General features: G+C 45.0%; 1 protein-coding gene across 1 annotated transcript; it reads right to left on the bottom strand.

Annotated features, from left to right (window-relative positions):
* Positions 1-2897: 2897 nt before the first annotated feature.
* LOC140662533 (keratin, type I cytoskeletal 19-like) lies at positions 2898-7867 on the bottom strand. The gene is made up of 8 exons (XM_072886052.1): positions 7283-7867; positions 6228-6310; positions 5504-5660; positions 5082-5243; positions 4529-4654; positions 4181-4407; positions 3707-3852; positions 2898-2923 (listed from the first exon to the last, which is right to left on the bottom strand). The coding sequence occupies exons 1-8, from the start codon at positions 7865-7867 to the stop codon at positions 2898-2900; spliced, it is 1512 nt and encodes a 503-aa protein (XP_072742153.1).
* Between the last annotated feature and the right edge of the window lie 6626 nt (positions 7868-14493).

Raw genomic sequence — 14493 nt, 5'->3', positions numbered from 1 at the left:
TGTAGTTTCCAGCCCAAGGTTTGCAGCTCCATAATTTGCAGCTCCTTAATAGATGGGTTGTTTCCAGGGTGTTTTCTGCTGGGGAACTGTTTGTCACAAGCTACCTTCTCATGAGCTGCTTTCCAGACGCATCCCAACTTGTAGGGCCACAAACAACATCACAGTGTCTTAGGAGCTGAGTCTGTAACCCCCCCGGGGGCTTTCCAGAGGCATATTCATAAAGTCTGGATCATTAGAGTCCTTCTGGCCGTGTCATTAGGTCTCTTTCACCTCTTAGGAATTTAGGACAGCTCCTTTGTGAAAGTGCACGCTTTGCACCTGCTGGACCTGGTGGGAAGGGTGGGAAGGCCTTTGATATGAATACAGGGAATCAGGTGGAGCAGCTAGATGTCAGTAGCAGTTTGCAAGAGAAGGAGACTAGCCCAGACCTGGTGGGAATCAGCTGGGGCTCCCAGAAGAAAGCAGCAAGCTTTTATATATTGTAGGTAGCCTAGAGTTTCCAGAAGACTGAAAACTGGAAGAGCGTCAGTACAGTATCTTTATATTTTTGGAAATGAGGGTGTGAGGACTGAGGATTGAGGCCCGAAAGGGCAGCAGAGGGTTAGCTCACTGTCTTTCTTGGCACTGAACAAGGCAGGAGAAGACAATGGGAAAAGAAGAGGGAAAGATTTGCTTTCCGACTTCTTCTCAGCCAGAGCTCTGAGAACAACTGGGTCATACACAGAGGAGTCCAACCAATGGAAATTTGCCATTATAACCATGATAAGTATCTCTTTTGATCTCTTCTGAAGCACTGGCCTTACACGTCTACTGAGAGATTTCTGCATCAAGTCTGGGACTTTCTGTAGGGCTGGAACTGATCTTTAAGAAGACTTGATTTAGAGTCTTGGCTTAAAAACTTCTACCTATGGCCACTCTTCTGAGTCATTATTGCAGTTGTTCCAGTGCTGCATTTTCTTATTTTGCACTAGCCCCTGGATACTGGTGGGTTTAGCGTCTGGTAGATGAAATAAAAGAAATACCACTGAGACATCTTCTCTCCATGGTCTTTTACAGCAGGAGAAGGACACCTTTCACCTGCTCCCTGATACATTAATGACTAAGCTTCTTCAGACACTTGCTGCCTACGAGCCTTGGAGATGCTGCTTTCTTGGAAGGTTTCAGGTTGTGTTAAGTCTATTTCTGTAGCAACAGAGAAATTGGTATCTATATAAAAGAACTGACGCTAGAAAAGTGTGCCACACTATACTGTATATATGGTCCTGAAATGTTTTTGTCTTTGTACTCTTTCTCCTCCTCCCCCGAGGCTGGCTGCTCCATAACCTCCAGCTTTTGACCGAAAAGGAGTAACCAGGAGTTTTGCTTTGCCAGGTCATCTCATAAGTGAATATGACTCTTTCTGTAACAGCCACATCACAGTGTACCAGAAATAACAGCAGCCGTACCCAGTGCTGCTGTTTTAGCTGTGAACCTGCAGGGTGGAGCGGACATGTAAAACCAATCACTGCTTGGTTTTCTGGACCAACAGACAATTTAATCCTCAAAACACCCTCAGCTCACAATGGCTTTTAGCTGAAAATTCTCCCAACGCAGAATGACTCTGCAAGCTCACCATGGCCGGTTCCCATGGCTGCACCCACCAGAAGTGCTCCAGAGCCCTGAGTTACCAAACTGCTGCCCTCGCTTCTCTAGGCAGGTCAGTGTCAGAACACATGCACACTGCCACGCCAGTCCACACCGGCTCAGCATCAGCTACGTGGCTGCTGTTCGAGGCCCAAAGCAGGGAGTGATCTTTGCCTTGCTTGTGAGGTTTAAGACATAATGGCTCTGCGTATCCAAAAGCCCTATCTGGCTTTTTTTGCCATTGTATTCTCTGTTGAGCTGCACTTTTTAAGCTCCCATCCTGCCCTCTCCAGTTCTCCAAAGAAGGTATGTTTAATGTAAAGATGATATTGCAACAGTTCCTGATGTTCAGGTTGAAACTCTTTGAAATAGAAAGATGACAAGTAAATGACTCAGTCACTGTGTGAAAATAGATAGGAAATAAACCTTTTGCCTCCAGTCCTTTTCTATAAAATGAAAGGGATAGGCCAGAATATAAGTCATGTCATCAGAAATTGAATCAGTTGTGGAAACCAAGATTTCCTCTTCAACCTAATCACAGTCCCCAAGCTGGATGATGAAGTATGAGAGGGCACAGCCCAGATGTGTCAGCACTAGACTGGGGCCGAGGCAATCTATCTCCAGATGTTTCGTCACTGACTTTCAACATTTTTCTAAAATTGTGTTTTAGCACAATGGTCTGTGGGAATCACACGGGCATCTGCCTGAATTGGCTGTTCATGTAGATCATGGAGGATGTCATGCAGGAACGGGCAACGTATGCTACAGGCTTTGACAGGGCGGAGGTGGACAAGACCTGCAAGGTCAGCGAGGCCGTTCTCTGGCTCCCACTGGCAAAGCAGCTTTGTTCCCAGTGGAGTATGATCCTGACCGGTTTAGGTGACCCTTGTGCATGGATCAGCACCTGATTTTCACCTGATAAAGGAACTCAGTTTCCAGACACAGGTTTCTTGATTGCATCAGGCAGAAGCAAAGTTTTATTACAGAAATTTTTTTCACCAGCAGGTACATTAGTGATCATACTACTGCTTAACTCCAGCAATAGTCATGGTGGTTGGGCACACGCAGCAATACAGACTGGAAAAAGCAAATAGCAAAATAAAGCAGAATGTGGCCCAACGCTCTGCTTATCCCTCTGACAAATTGCTTAGCATTGCTGAGTAATACAAAAGAGCACGCTCCTTGCTCTTTGCAGAGGCATACAGTAAATATTCTCTCTCTTTATCCATGGCTCTGCTTCAGGCTTCTCTTGTTGGATATTCTCGTTTCTCTCCTTAATCACAAATCCTTCTGCAAGGCACTGGGGAGATAACGGAAACATTACTTTGTTTATAGCAAAAATAGATTCTTTCCCACACTGTCATTCTATACACATGATCATTTCACAAGCCAATTCAATTAGAATTTCAGATCAATACTGTCCCTTTCTGGAAAGGTCTGATTCTTGCCTGCCAGTCAGGCAGATGGGATCTGTAGCTAGCTTGAGCATGGTTTTCCCTTTCTACATAAAAATGCCAAATGGTGGAAGCTGCAGGCATTGCACCAGCAGCAATCTGGATGAGGGAACGGCATCAAGGTCCTTGCCAGAACAATGCCCCTGCTCACACTCATTCTCCTGGACCAACTGTCGCCATATTTCTTTCTTTCTTTTTCAGTTTGGCTGGAAGTTTCCCCCTGAAATAGTACTGGTAGTTTTCTGCCAGTATTCCCATGATTCTTGCTTTTTTTCCTGATTTCTGGGCACTCTGCTTTCTCCTACTCTTTCCTTTGTCCCAGATTTCATGTCAGTCCTTTCTCCATGTTCTCCATGTTTCCTGCCTGCTGACTCCCTCCTTCTCCTTTCTGTTCCTCTTCCCCCTCCTCCCTTTTTGCAGTTCTCATGCTTCCTAGCAGAGTCACAGCTCCTGAAAGCACTTGTTGCCACTCCTCTGTGGCCTCCCATCATGTATTTCCCAGCAGCCTCACAATAAAACTTTCAAATGGCACCTGTAAGCTACGTGGGAAAGACTTTTGTTGCTGCCTGTCCTTGTTGCATTAGAATAGAGGAGACTGTGGAAATCTTGTAGAATGTTGCAGTTCTTACCTTGTATCTCCGCAGCTGCACAGGATGGCATCTGGGAAGATGAAGTGTAAGTGTGGCTTGTTCTAATGATACCTCCTCCTCCTATTCCACTTGTTCTTGCAACTCCTCCTCCTAGACCTGAAGACTGACCAATTCCTCCTTGCTGACTAAGGGAACAGGAAAATAACATTTTAGTGAAGGAAATGACAGATAAACTAGAACTACAGTTTGTTCATTGTCCCTGCTGCCCTCAATCTGTTTTCCTCTGTGGCATAAAATTGGCAGAATATGGCAGTGACCTTTCTTCTTGTGGCAATGGTTGGCACAGGGTAGGGAAGCAGATAATCACCATTGATTACCAGGCAGCCAGAACAGGTCAGTGAGGGAGAAGGAGCTGTGCAGTGCCTCCACCTGTTGCTCACTTTGCTTTTATGTTAAAACACCCAGGGCACAGGTATTTTATTGTATCGCTTGGTGCGTCTCAAGCCTACTTACATAAGGTCCTGCTGTCCGCCCTCCAGCAGGCAGCGGTATGTATGGATCTCCTGCTCCAGACGGCATTTGACGTCCAGCAGGATCTTGTACTCTTGGTTCTGGCACTCCATTTCTGCACGCAGATCAGCCAGCTGCTGCTCCACGCATGTGATCTGGCTCTGGAGCTCAGCAAGGTGGTTGTTGTAGCGACACTCTGTCTCAGCCAGCGAGGATTCCAGGTTGTCCCTCTGAGGAGTGGCATGTGGCACAATACAAATACAGGCATGAGAAACAGGGCATTTAACTACGGATTCTTACATCAAAGCATAACTGTGAGACAGCTGAGCTTTACACCAGCTCACCACCCACCTGACTGAGCTGAGCCTGGAGATCGATTTCCAGGGCTTGCAATTGGCGTCTCAGTTCGGTGACTTGGTTGTTGCACGTCTCTACCTCCTGACCGCTTGTAATAACCTCCCGATTCACCTCCTCAATCTGAAAATCACCAATCCAGAATAAAGGTGTTCAGGGAAAGTGTAATGTAAGTCAGATTAAGTATTAAGGAAAGAGCAGAGAAGCTAGAAAAAAAAACATGAAATGAGGAAGGTTTGGGTGAACTCTCTCATCCTAATGGAGTGTAAACCCTGCGCGTCATTCCTCTTGCTCTTCCCATAGTATTGCTGTCCAGTTCTTCTCACTACTTAGTGCTTTGTAAAGAGTTCCCACCTCAAGTCTCACTAACGTGCAGCAATTCCTGTCACCCCATGAAAAGGACGCAGAGTGGCAGTATCCCCTGTGTCAATGTAAACGAATGTGGAATGCTGTTACGGTGTGTTGTGTGGTTTTAACATGTAATAAATCACTGTGGAACCATTGCCTGGGTGTCAGCTTGGGAAGGTCAGAGCTGAGTAAATTTACTCACCTTGCACTCATACCAATCCTCAACTTCTTTGCGATTGCGTTCAATCAGTGTTTCGTACTGGCACCTCATCTCCTCCAGGATCTTTCTGAGGTCTGGGCCAGGACAGGCATTGACCTCCACGCTCACATCTCCAGTCGATTGTTTCCTCAGACAATTCATTTCCTGGAAACACCACCCAGATCATGTCATTTTTTAAAAAGAAGGAAAAAAACTGAGGGATCTTAGTTCCCCTGTAGGGAGGAGCAGAGGCCCTAGCAGAGACCCTCTCTGCTGGACATTCACAGCTCCTAGTTCACAAGTATCATCTCCATTAAGCACTTGCCCCTCTGCAGCCAGCACCCCAGGAGTGGGCACCACGGAGAAGGAGGGTGATGGACCCTGCATGAATTAATGCTTTTGGCATGAGAGGGGCAGGACCCTACCTCCTCGTGGTTCTTCTTCAGGCAGCAGAGCTCCTCCCGCAGCGACTCCAGCTGTGCCTCCAGGTCAGACCTGCAGAGAGTCAGCTGATCCAGGACTTGGCGTAAGCCATTAATGTCAGCCTCCACGCTCTGGCGCAGGGCCAGCTCCGTCTCGTACCTGGGAGGGAGGAAGAAAGCAAGAAAGAGTAGTCAGTGTCTGACACCACCATTTGTTTTTTTTTTTCTTTTGACCACCCATCTTTCTTACAGTACTTTCCTAACTAGCCTCACAGGATGCTAAGGAAAGCAGTCTGAGGCTTGCTCCATCAAATCTGCTCTCAGTCTGCCTTCTCTGGAGCTTTTTCACTGGGGCGGAGGTGTCACTCACCATGTTTCTGCGCTCCAACAGGAAAAAAACAGAAGCTTCCCCTTTGAAAAACACAACGGGCAAGAATGGCAGCTCAGGTGAACCCATGCTGCTCCCTGTCTGCAGATCCCTTCTGCTCTCTGAAGAACTCTAATCTCTACTCAAAAACATCTTGTTGTCCCAAACTTTCCATCCTGGAACTGCCACTAATTAAGGCAGCTCTAGAGGCAGTGGATGAAAGAGCTTTTCTGCATAGCTTCCAGCCTGTCCTGACCAGAGGATCACAGGAGACCTGTCTGAGAGCTCCTTCTCACCAGCTCTGCGAGCGGGAGCGCAGTGACCGAGGAAGGGGACAGCTGCGTGCCAAGGGGTACTCACTTCACTCGGAAGTCGTCGGCTGTCATCCTGCTGTTATCGATGTTCAAAATGATCTTGTTGTTCTCTATGGTTGCGCAGACAATCTGGAAAAAGAATATTCACTCCTGAAGTCTCTTCCCTGTATCTTCAGGCTCAAGTGTACCCATTGACTGGCGCTACCAGACCTAACCTCTTTCTCTCTCTCTTTTTTTTGTTTTAATATTGGGTAGCAGGCATGGGGGAGGTGAGGAGCATGGCAGTCACAGGGGTGAGTGTTCAGTGAAGTATGGTGGAGGCATTAAAATACTAAAATACGTGGTTCAGATGCAGACAGTTAGGGAGGTACAGTGTTGTCCAGCACCTTCCACAATCCACCTAACCTTTTAAATCTAAATCTTACTTTCATGGATAAGAGATTTAAAAGCTTTGTTTCAAGACTTAATTATAAGTCTGTCTCATTCTGTCTGTTTCCTGGATTCTTTTCACGTTATTCTTCTTTGTGCATTGACATCCTAGAATTTTTGCCAAACACACTTTGCAAATGTTTTTAATTTTAAATTGCATACTCAAAATGTGTTATGGCAATGCTCTCTTTGTTCTTATTTTTAATTAGATGTCTGATATTTCCCAATTCTGTATGAAAGAGTAAACTTGTAAAAAAGGAAATACCATTTAACTGGAATTCTGCAAGACTGATGACAGAATAATATAAATTCAGGCAAATTAATGCGATCCATTATTTATTTCTCTTTTAGTTGCTTTCTTGGCATACATCTATTTAAACACCTTGGCACACATCTAATTCAGAAAGACTACTGAGCCAATCCCTATGTGTTCCATGAAGATAACATTTTCCCCATCAAATGTATCTGATGAATAAAAGCAATGGAAAGAGTCCAAACACTCAACGTTTTTACCTTTGAGCTCTGGGGCTTTCTACAGGCGGTTGTCTTAACGGCTGTTTACAAAAAGCATTTTACAACAATGAAATGTTACTCTTGATAACTGCATTAAGTTGTGAACCAAGACCATGGGAGAAGCTTACAAGGGAAAAAGCAGCTGAGAAATGATGTTACCTGATTTTGAAGATCTTCTATTTCTTTATAATAGCAGCTGTAGTCCCGTGGCTCACAAAAAGGGCCCTGCTTGGCATACCACTCCCTGATTCTACACTCCAGGTCAGCATTTTCTTGTTCCAGGCACCTCACCTTGTCCAGGTAAGAAGCCAGGCGGTCGTTAAGGTTCTGCATGGTGACCTTTTCGTCACCAGAAAGAAGAATGCCATCACCAGCAAAACCACCTCCAACTACCCCTCCACCAAGACCAATACCAAGGCCACCTCCAATGCCACCGCCAAAGCGAGCACTGCCACCGCTGAATCCAATGGCTGGACATCCTCCAAGGACAGCGGCTCCTAAGCCACCTCCATAGTTTCCACCAACCAAACTGCCAGTGCTCAGTCCTCCTCCGTAATTCACACCACCACAGTAGCTTCTACCAGAAAACCCTCGGCTACCACCTATCCCACAAGTCGTGTATCTTCCAGAAGAGACTGAGGAGATCCGTGCTCCTCCACCACCACCACCGCCACCAATAACACAGCTGCCACCACTAGTCCTGCCCCTGAGAGAGCCAGTTGTCTGCTTAACACTACAACTCATTTTGAGGACAGCTGCAAATCCAACCCAAAGCCCAAAGCAAGATGCACAGCTTGATACTGAATCAGACTGCAGGTTGTTTGTTGCCGCAGATCTCTATTTATACCTTCCAAAGGGGGTGTCACCTATAGGGTGTTTCTTCTTCCCACGGGGCTGGCTAGTCTTGCTGTTTATGCCAAGAATAAATAGCCCATAGGCAGTTTCCCTCTAGAAATCCCAGTTCACAAGGAAGATACTTTACATGTCAGCAGCTTATTCCAAAAAGTAAAATAATGTTTTATGAGTCATCAGCTTTTTGTATGATGCAAACTTCACAAGTCAAGGAAAAAAGTTGCCCTAGATTATGTACAAAGAAGAAACATTGGTATTTATAACATCAAAGTGCCTTTTATCTTTCATTAATTTGTATTTATTTTATTCTTAGTCCAATAAACATTTTTATATCACATGCTATGGTAGAGTCTGTGGAAGAAAAATGGGAAGTTAATATAAATTCTCACTTCTGAAAAGCATGAATAATAGTGACCGTAGTAGTGAAAAGACCAGGAATATCGTGGTGTAGATGTCTGTCACCTGGCACAATGATAGGCAGTAGGTCTAATACATGCTTTACTGTGACATTTCTTAAATCACTGAGGTAATTCCCCCATGGGTTTAGTTCCCCATTTGTGGCTTATATTTCTCTGGTCATGCAAACACAAGAAGTCACCTTGCTCACAGTCTGTGAAGATCAGGCCTGCTAAATGTTGGAAGTCCCTGGTTGTCTCTATGTCTAGATGTTACACAGAGTTGATGTAAGCTGAAGTGTGTGAAGTTATTTTTCAACTACTGTATTTGCTGTCCATGCTGCCTCAATTTGTGGTGATCGTAGATAAAGAAAGAGATGACAGGAAAGGGAGTATCCATGGGCGATATATCCAGTTCCCTGGATGGACTCAGATGTGATCCCACAGGTCTTTGCCCTTACTAAGATTGTGCTGAGCACAAAACGAGAAGGAGAAAAGCTTTCCGCATTTCTTAACTGAGTTTGTCAGAGTAGTAGCAGGCATTAACACAGCCTGGGACAGCCTAGTCATGGGAGCACGATCTCCAAAACCAGGCAAGCAATAGCCAGAGATGCATTGGGAGAACTGGCTCCGCCAGTGCAAGTACCTTTCTCCAGCAGACTGCTGTAATGAGACGATATTCTGCTCTCCAGGGGACAGAGGCTTTGTTCCCTACAGGATGGAATTTCCAAGCAACTCTTACTCACAAGTAGCCTTTGACTCGAGTATGTCCATATTTACAGGAGCAGTTGTGATAAATCCTCTTTGGTGGTGAGTGTGACACCTGACAGGGAGCCCTGAGAGCAGCCATCACCTCCGGGCAGAAGGGCAGAGAAAACCTACACTCATACGCTCAGCCACCTCTCATCTACCAGTGGGAAGGCGTACTATGTGTGCAGTTAGGTGGTTGCTGTCACCATGGTAGGAGAGTGTCCCCAAGTATATATAGATGTGATCATCTTCTCACCAGCATAAGTTAGGACTCTCCACTCTCCAGTGAGATAATTTATTTCTTTACTTAGATCAGAAATGATAAAAAGACGCCTACCCAAGGCTGGCAGCATCCTGGAATATTCATTATTTGGATGGTTCAGTGAAATAACTTGCTCAAGGACAGAGACGGAGTATGTCAGAGCTCAGGTTCCTAGCTAAGACTGCAGTGCCTGAAATACAAGTCCATCCTCCCCCTAGAAACACATCCCCCATGCTCCCCACACAGCCTAGACTCACAATAGTGAAAATCATGAGCAAAAAGGAGGATAGGGAGTGAATCTGCCTTTCATCCATCATTTTGAGGAATATAATTGAAGACAGGGTGTGGCTGTAAGAGCCAACAGAAATTAAATGTCTGGATTGCTTGGAGCATTTCTTCTGTTGTGTAGGTTTTCAGAAGAAGTTAGCTAATAGCAGTCTGCAGAGAGCCATGCTCTGGGTTGAGGTTGCCTTTCTTTCCCTTTCAGAGTCTCAGGTTTAGGAGGAGACGTTGCAGATACTGGACATTTCTCTACGGGTGGGCAAGGAGCACCTACACCTACTTCTTTCAGCAATTACCTCATAGGAATAGGTCTTGCTCTACAAAACAAACTGGTTTGCAGCATTGAACAGCCTTTTACATATGTCCTAGCTGAAAGGTCCACAGGCTACCAATCACATTTTACCAGTGAGGATTAGAAACGATCATACAGCTCTTCCAAAGCACTCCTATTTGGGACATAATTACATTCTTTGGAGCTTTACTGGGCTTCTGCCAGTTTCACTGGGATGTGTAACATGGGACTGACACAGCAAATGCATCCAAAAGCCAGTCCCTGACTAACCAGACTGTATTTTAAAACCAGTTTGATTTTTTTTTCTTGTGCATGCTGGGTAGCTGCAGCTGTGTTTGCTGGCAGGCGGGCAGTTTGTATGGCCGCGTGGTAGTTTCACTCCAGGCAGTGTGGTATTGCCCTGCTCCGTACGACCGTGTCGGGGCTCTGAGGCTTGGCACTGAGACCTTGCCACGCATCGGGTGGAGGCGTGTGTGTGTGTTTGCTGGCTATATGGCTCTCTGCTTTCTCTAGCTGTGAGCCACCATCTTGTTCTGAAACACCCATCAGTACCGGCTTTTTTCCCCACTGAACTGATTTCTTTACCTTCACTTTTGTTATTATTTGTATTCCTGCAGTCTAGGAGCATAGCCTCGGGGCAGAACAATGTGTAGGAAAGGACTGTGCAAGTCTAAGACATAAAAATGTCCCAAAAGGATTTACGACCTAAACATAAGACAGGAGGAAACAAATGCTTTCGTACAGATGGAAGTAAAGGAAGCAATGACAGGCCAGCATGATTAGCAGTGGTCTTGGCACAATGTCAGTGCAAATGCTGTTAAGTCTTGTGGGCATTATGGAAAAGACAAGAGATCTGAAAGAGGACGAAGAGGTGGTAAGTATTGACGCGTAGTGATGGGCAGCTCAGGGGGGGCCGGAAGATGCTACATTTTCAAGTGATGTTGTGGGCAGTGGAGTTTGGTCCTGTGGGATCTGTGACTGTCCCGGTGCACAGCCTTTTTGCAAAACGTCAGCCTGTCTCTTCCACGCTCTACTCGCCTTACTTGTCAAAGTTGATAATGTTTTCTTGTGTCAACTACAAGAAGGGTGTGTCTAATTCGACAGAAGTTTGCTTTCATAAGCATTGCTTCAGTAATGTTTGTGCAACGACACTGGAATATGATTTTATCTTGTCACTTGTAATTACCATTAATAATTTGCATAATAGCCATTAGGCATCATTTATTAAACACTGCTTTGATGTGATACTGAGCTGGCTCCAGACCTCATGCTCCCATCTTTCAAATGCAGACCATGACTTTTTTCTGGCTAATGACTCATTAGTTTATACCACCATGTTTAGCAAAATTCCAGTAAGGCAAGTGAAATAATTATCACAATGAGTTTGGTAACAGCAAGATCCCAGGTCTTAAATACGCCTCAGAGACCAAGGTGATTACTCTGTTTCAGTTTCTTTCTTGCTGACTGTTCACATCTTCAAACTACCTCTGAACATTTGCTAGTGATGAAGTAGAAGTTCAGCAGAACATAGAGGTGGACAGAACCAGATTTCTTCCTACTGATGCTCACAATCCTCTTCCCTGATTCATTTTGTGAAGGGTTTTAATTTCCTTCCAGCGCCTAGCAGATGATGACAGTGCAGCCAGACTTCCCAGCATTTGCATCTCTGGCAGCACTACTGATTATCATGGCAAAGAAGAGTACAAGAGAATTTGTATTAGGACAGATTGGAATACTGATGGGTGAAGGAAACTACAGCAACTTCACTCCTGCGTGGACAGCTGAGTGCAGTGCAGGTCAGGAGGAAAAACAAGGCTTCAGCCTGCGGTCCCTCCTGGCAGAGCCACGTGGATCAAACCAGAACCTGGCAAGCAGAACTGGAGTATTCAGGTGCTTCCTGCACTCCGATACCATACAGTGGTACAACAGAGACAGACAGCCAGAAGTGTCGGCCAGCCAGAGCCTCCCCAGAGTGTCTTCTTTTTATCTTTATTTCATACTTGTACTGGAAAGTCTCTTAATTGCAATACACTTTCAATATGTGGTTCATACTGGCAGTTTAAATTATATTATTCAGTGTACTGAGCTGAGAAATCTCCTGCTTGATGATGGTAGTAGTTTACTACCATCTATATAATTCCTTATAAATGTTACAGAAGCCAGTAAACAAAAATACAAACCCCACAGATAATTCCTATGGGTGTGAGTGAGACTGTCAGCGTATTTTATAAAATAGACTTTTATAGAGAAATTACAGTTCATACATCACACCAGAATATGGCCTACTATTAAAAAAGCATAGTGCCTGTAATCGGGTATAATTGCTTGTGCAGTGCAGTCCTTAACTCATGGCCGATTTCCAGCATTGGCAATTTGCAAAACTAGTTGTTTTATTTGTTTCTTCACTGATGTCTTAAACCTCTGGCATGTTCACTCCTCAGGGGTTTTTCCTGATGATGGTGTAATTCATGTGCGTCTGCTCTCTCTGTCAGACAGAGACCATATCTGCTAGAGCAACCGCAGTGCATTTCACCTGCAGCCACTGGTCGTGCTGCTGATAGCATCTGCTTACCAGCCCGAGTGCTGATACAACTCCCCCTCTTCTCTCTGGGGCACCCACCCTTGCTCTTTGTATCCTTAGATTCCTCTCCCAACCTTATACCTTCAGCCTAAATCTCTGTCTGTCTTTGAGATATTCATTCATTCTCCCTTTACAAGATTTGCACCTTAGACAATAACAGAACGAGCTCTTGGAAGCCGCAGTACCTATGTGCTAGTGTGAGGGGCTGTGTATGCGGAATATGACAGACGTTTGCCTGCAGGAGGCTGCAGTCAATGTCCCAGGTCACTTCTTGTCCTGCTGTCCCATGCACTGTGTCCTCTGCATTTCATTTATCTTCTCTTCCCCTCTCTTCCTATGCTGTTTCCACAGTCATCGTTTCCTATCACTGTCCAGGTCATAAACTCATTGGGCAGGGAAGGCATCATCTTTTTATTTCTGCATTGCATTTGATGCGGTGACCTTAGAGGTGCTGTGTAAACACTGGGGCAGGTTAAATAATACCAAAATGCACAGTATAATTAGTGTTGCAGGAACAGGAGATACAGAACTTAGTAGAGAGAGTATTTAACACAGAGCCTTGTCCAGAAGCTCGTTTGAGCAATTACCCCCCCAGGGCTAACAACGGTGTCTTACTTGGACAGAGGCTGGGGAGAGGCCGTCCCCCAAGGGAGAGCTGGAGCCGGTCTGCGGATTGCTGAGCTCCCGGCCCTCTGTGCTGGTGCAGTCATCTCCATAAAGACGGGACATGCGACTTGGAGTTGAAAGCTTTGAGCACGAGAGGTGACACATGAGCAGACAAGGCTTTCTGCAGAGCAAAGGCTCAGAGCAGGAAACAAAACTGGCCACAAAAAGTCCCATCTTTGCTGTGATTTTTGCCAAGAGAATAGCTGTCTGTGGTCAAGCTTTGGGTTGTCCGGTGTTGTCATTCCAGAAACGTCTGAGCTGTTTCTTTCTTTATAAATGAACACTAATTAAGACTCATCATATCCCCTGAAGTCTTCATGTCGGAAGCCTTCACGCTAGACCTCTGTATACAGTTAGTCGTCAAACCCCCTCAAATATTTCATTACACAAAAAGAGCTACATAATGTGGAGCAAAGATTGTAAGCCCCATTCGCAGCCTGACGCATTTGTTAGGTACTGCTACCGGTGAGAGGTGAGAGGGGACAGGCTGGATCTTGAGTCTTTGCTTGCACAAGCAGCAAACTGCAGTTGTGTTCCTGAATATGTTTGTAATTCCTTTCTCTGGGGTAATAAAATACCAGCATCTTTTTTTTTTCTGGCTGTTTATTGTATCTTACTTTTAAAAAAATTATCTCCCGCATATTAATTTGTCTCATCCTTTTATCTTCCCACATGTTGCCAGCTGGTTCTTCCTGTTTGCCTTTTTTTAAAATCCATTTAGAGGTTCTTTATTTAGCATTTTCTCTGGGAATTGTTTTCCTCCACCATAAGGGTGTGTCAAGTCCAGCAGAGCCTTGCTTTCAAAATTACTACTTCAGTATTATTTGGGAAAACTTGTTGTTCTTGATTTTATCCTGTTACTGCACATTCATAATTACTCAAAGGTGTTGTATATTATATTATATTATGTTATGTTATGTTATGTTATGTTATGTTATGTTATATTATATTATATTATTAGCACAAACCTACTTTAATGAAAACTCAATTTTCACTCAGAAGGCTCTTTCAATAGAAGATTGTCAGTGAGACTGCCTCGAAACTCCTTCCCTGCACTCTGTCCAGCCTCCCTGGATGTTTCTTTCCTCATCACCTTCATCTTCATGTCCTCCTCCAGTAGCAAATGTCCCTTTCCACAGCATCAGCTGGTCCCTTTCCTCCATCCTCCTGCAGCCACCCCTCCATCCCCATCCTGCAGCCACTGGATTCAGCAGGAGCAGTGCGGCACATGGGAACATTGCTTATTTTTCTTTTTCCCTTGTAATGATTGCTATATGGATATAGATCAAA

The sequence above is a fragment of the Ciconia boyciana genome, chromosome 22 (assembly GCF_034638445.1).
Source record: "Ciconia boyciana chromosome 22, ASM3463844v1, whole genome shotgun sequence".
NCBI classification, from domain to species: Eukaryota; Metazoa; Chordata; class Aves; order Ciconiiformes; family Ciconiidae; genus Ciconia; species Ciconia boyciana.
Note: the sequence above shows the minus strand (reverse complement) of the source record. Positions and strands in the feature narration are given on the sequence as shown.